The sequence below is a fragment of the Oratosquilla oratoria genome, chromosome 22 (genome assembly GCF_046742065.1).
Source record: "Oratosquilla oratoria isolate Oo_2021 chromosome 22, ASM4674206v1, whole genome shotgun sequence".
NCBI lineage: Eukaryota > Metazoa > Arthropoda > Malacostraca > Stomatopoda > Squillidae > Oratosquilla > Oratosquilla oratoria.
Window position 1 is genome coordinate 44864435 of NC_134798.1, and position 4175 is coordinate 44868609.

General features: G+C 37.6%; 1 protein-coding gene across 1 annotated transcript; it reads left to right on the top strand.

The window, feature by feature from the left end:
- The first annotated feature begins 526 nt into the window (after positions 1-526).
- Positions 527-1544, top strand: LOC143037243 (uncharacterized). Its single transcript, XM_076205369.1, has 2 exons — positions 527-889; positions 1095-1544. The coding sequence occupies exon 2, from the start codon at positions 1095-1097 to the stop codon at positions 1470-1472; it is 378 nt and encodes a 125-aa protein (XP_076061484.1). The 5' UTR covers positions 527-889; the 3' UTR covers positions 1473-1544.
- Positions 1545-4175: the final 2631 nt, after the last annotated feature.

A 4175-nucleotide genomic window follows, 5' to 3' on the forward strand; every position in this document is an offset into this window, starting at 1 on the left:
AAATGTCAATATATATATATATATATATATATATATATATATATATATATATATTATAAACACGAAGAACCCACAGTCGGAATAAATAAAAAAAAATAGAAGAAAGTATAACTTCCATATTTCGGCTAATGGTTATAGCCCTCTTCAGGAAAGAACAGATGACAAGAATTTGCAGAGACAAATAAAATTGAGATATGAGTAGAAGGGGAACACGCAGAGCTAAAAACATGTCAATCCGTCGTGCAGGGCAAAGTCAGAGGGGAGGGGAAGTGTGGCTTGAGGCGTGAGGTCAGAAGTGAAGTGGGGTCAAAATTGGTGACCATTAACCCATTATGTCCCAGTGTCCTCATTTGAGGACACCGGGTATATTATTGTCATATTCATAAATAAGCGAATAGAATAACTCAAAGATACATAAAATACAAACTATAATGTTTTTGCAACAACCTCATGTTAAAACTATGTTTCACTGATGCATACAAAAGCATTTAGTTGGGTTCCAATTTGAGGGATAAATTGAGCCACATATAAGCCAACATTTCATCTTCAATACAGAGTACTACTCTATCGACACCGATATTATAGGTGTTGTCACATGTTTCTAAGACGCTGATTTACCATGTACATTATATATCAGGTAATTATTATTAGTACCCAGCAAGCCAGCAATGTTATAAAATGCCTGTCCTCAAATGAGGACACTGGGACAATATAATAGAAGCATGTGCTACTACAGGTCACAACAGGACAACGATAAAAGAACCTGCGACTCCCTCTGATTATTCATGTTACAACATGCCATGGATGACGGTGCCTGCTACACCCACTAATACGTCATTTGTGCTCGGATCGTCGTAGGCAACACATCTGACTGAATACTGCTTCAAAGGTTGGTGCATTATAATAGTGCAACTATTTAGTTATAGTAGTTATATAGTTACTGTATAATAGTAGTGTCAATGTGCGAGGGATCTGTTTCCCCTCACATGGCCAATACAGGCCAAAATTTAAGAATAAAAAAAATACAGAATAATTTTTTTTATTATGATTATTCTCTTTTATAAACTTATGTATATTATTCTGTTTCATCACAGATGGCGAAGAGACAACGTTCTGCACTCACAGTTGAGAGAGCCCTTGAATTATTGTTTGATGAGGATGAAGAGGAAGATACAGCTGAAAGAGCTGATGTGATTATTGTACCACCGGATGTAGATGAACTGACTGACGAGGAGGATATAGCTGAAGATGAAATGGGTGAGATATCTGTTCAAGATGTGCCTGGTACCTTAGAAGTTCATGTGGATAGAGTGCCGATAGAAGAACATGCTGAAAATAAAGCTAAAGCCACTACAGCATCCAGAAAAAACGCAAATTTTGTGACTCTGAACCCGTATGGAAACACAAAACTCCTGAATACAGGAAGGTCAAAGGGCGTTCCGAACATCACAGGGATTGTTTGCAGAAAATGAAAGATAATCTAGATACTTTATCACCTCTGGAACTGTTTGAGAAACTTATGACTCCCGGCATCTATGAGCACATTGTCAAAGAGACAGTTCGCTATACAAATTAATGTAAAAATATGTGATTTTACATTCAGTGTTGATGAGTTGAAAACATTCATTGTAATATTACTATTTTCTGGATATCACAAAGTTCCTTCTGAGAGAGATTACTGGTCAAGTGAGGAAGATCTCGGGGCCCAATCATTCAAAGGGCAATGTCAAGAAATCGTTATCAGCTTGTGAAAAGTCTTATACATATTTGCAATAATGAAGATGCCAAGGACAATACACATGATAAAGGGTTCAAAATTACGTCTCTATTGTCACTAGCCAAAGAGTCATTTCAGCAGTTTAGCATATTTGAGGAATTCATATCTGTAGATGAAATAATGGTGAAGTACTATGGACGTAATTCATTGAAACAGTTTATGAGAGATAAACCCAACAGATTTGGGTACAAATTCTGGGCTGTATGTGGAGCCACAGGTGACTGCTATAATTTTGACTTGTATTGTGGCAAGAGTTCTAGGAATGATGATAATGATGGCCTGCTACTCGGAACAAAGGTTGTTTTGAGAATGTTAGAGGCAGTGAAAGTACCAAATTCTCATTCTGTTTTCTTTGACAACTAATTCACCGGGTATGATTTGTTAGTTCGTCTTAGGAATCTCGGTTATCAGGCCACAGGCACAGTAAGGGAAAGCAGATTGACCAAATATCCTTTACGGCCAACAAATATAATGAAAAACGAGAAAAGAGGCACCTATGATTATATGTTTGACACAAATGAAGAAATTCTTTTTGTCAGGTGGTCTGACAACAAGTGTGTGTGTGTGTGTGTTGGAACAAATTATGATACCATTGAACCTGTCAAAAAGGTTAAGAGATGGCAAAGTGATATAAAAGCAAAAGGTGATGTTCCTCAGCCAAATGTTCTGAACAACTACAATGCTTATATGGGAGGTGTAGATCACCATGACTGGTTGACTGGGAAATACGCAACTTCTCTACGGGGAAAGAAGTGGTATTGGCCGCTCTTCGTAAATGCGTGGATCATCCATAAATTCTTACATCAAGGAAAGGAACACCTTGACTTAGTAAGCTTCAAAAGAGCAGTATGTGTGCCATATTTGAAGTTGGGAGATGCAGGCAGAAAACTGGGGAGAAAAAGTAACGCACCAAGCCCATCTACGAAACTCGCTGATGTTCGGTATGACAAAAAGGACCATGTTGTTGCAAAACGGGAACAACAAAGACGGTGCCAAAGGAAACCTTGCTCCAAGAAACCAAGAACATTTTGTGCTAAATGCAATGTAACACTCTGTATAGAATGTTTTTCCCCTTATCACAAAAAATTAATACAAAAGGATATATTGGCTTGCATGATTCAGTTTATTTGTATGGGTTACTTTATATCATGTTTTTTTTAGAATATCAGATTTATTTTTACAATTTTTCAGCATCAAACACACAAAAAGAGAAGAATATGTTTTTCTTTATAGTATCCTTTGCTAACAGATTATCACTATACAAAGCTATTATATTATCCCAGTGTCCTCATTTGAGGACAGCTTCTTATAAGCTTACTGCAGAAAATAAAGCATTAAAACCACTATATATTGTCTCTCATAACCCTTCACATTACTTAGATTACAGAAAACCGTGGAAATTCCTGACCAAAAAAACTTGGGATTTAATGGGTTAACTTTTAGAGATTTTCAAATTTGGACATTCTTCGATTAATTCGGATTCAACAATTTTTATTCTGAAACTGCAGTTGACTTCAACAACATTTTGGCATTGTCCTAGTCAAGACTATGATTTTTGGTACTGACATGGTGGAACACAGCAGAATTTCCCTGGGCATACCTAATGGATCCTTTGTGCTCCGTTAACCTGGTATTAAGATCCCTGCCGGTCTGACCAAGGCACACTAAATCACAATCGTTACAAGGAAGGCTATACACTCCTGGGGCCTCAGTTCCCCTTAACCTTTGATGAACATTAACAATTTGTTTGTGTACAGTGTTGGGGTAATCGTAGGCAACTGTGATACGCTTGTTAGGAACTGATTTAAAAGAAGGACTGATGGAGTTACAATAGGGGATTTTTTACAACATCTTTGAAAGAGGGTAGTGTGGTAGGAAGTGAAGTTTTATAGTAGCTGGCTTTAGCCTTGCTGACGGCTTGATCCAGGAACCAGGACGGGTATGCAAACTTCAAAAGTTGTCTTTTGATGAGGTCAATCTCCCTGTCCAAGAATCTAGGACTTCAAATCCTAAAAGCTCTCAGAAAAAGGCCAGAGGCAACACTCTTCTTGACTTTGTTGGAATGGTTGCTGAAAAACCGTGGAGATAACTACCGGAATGGGTGGGTTTCCTATAAACTGTAAAAAATAATTCTGCATCAATCCTTCTAATTAAAACGTCTAGGAAAGGGATCTGTTGACCTTATTCTGTTTTGAATTTGATGTTAGGGGATAATTGGTTAAAATTGTTCAGAAAATACCTCGAACGCACCCCACCTATCATCCCACGCTGAGAAAATGTCATCAACATAACGGAACTCCAGAAGAAAATTTGTTGAATCTACGTTAATGGAAGAATGTCCAAACTTGAACATCTCCAAAGGTAAATGGCCCCGGACATAATCTCACGGCTAGCTGTG

Excerpts from the sequence above, each read along its gene's own strand:
- LOC143037243 (XM_076205369.1), top strand. The coding sequence starts at position 1,095 with ATGGCGAAGAGACAACGTTCTGCACTCACAGTTGAGAGAGCCCTTGAA.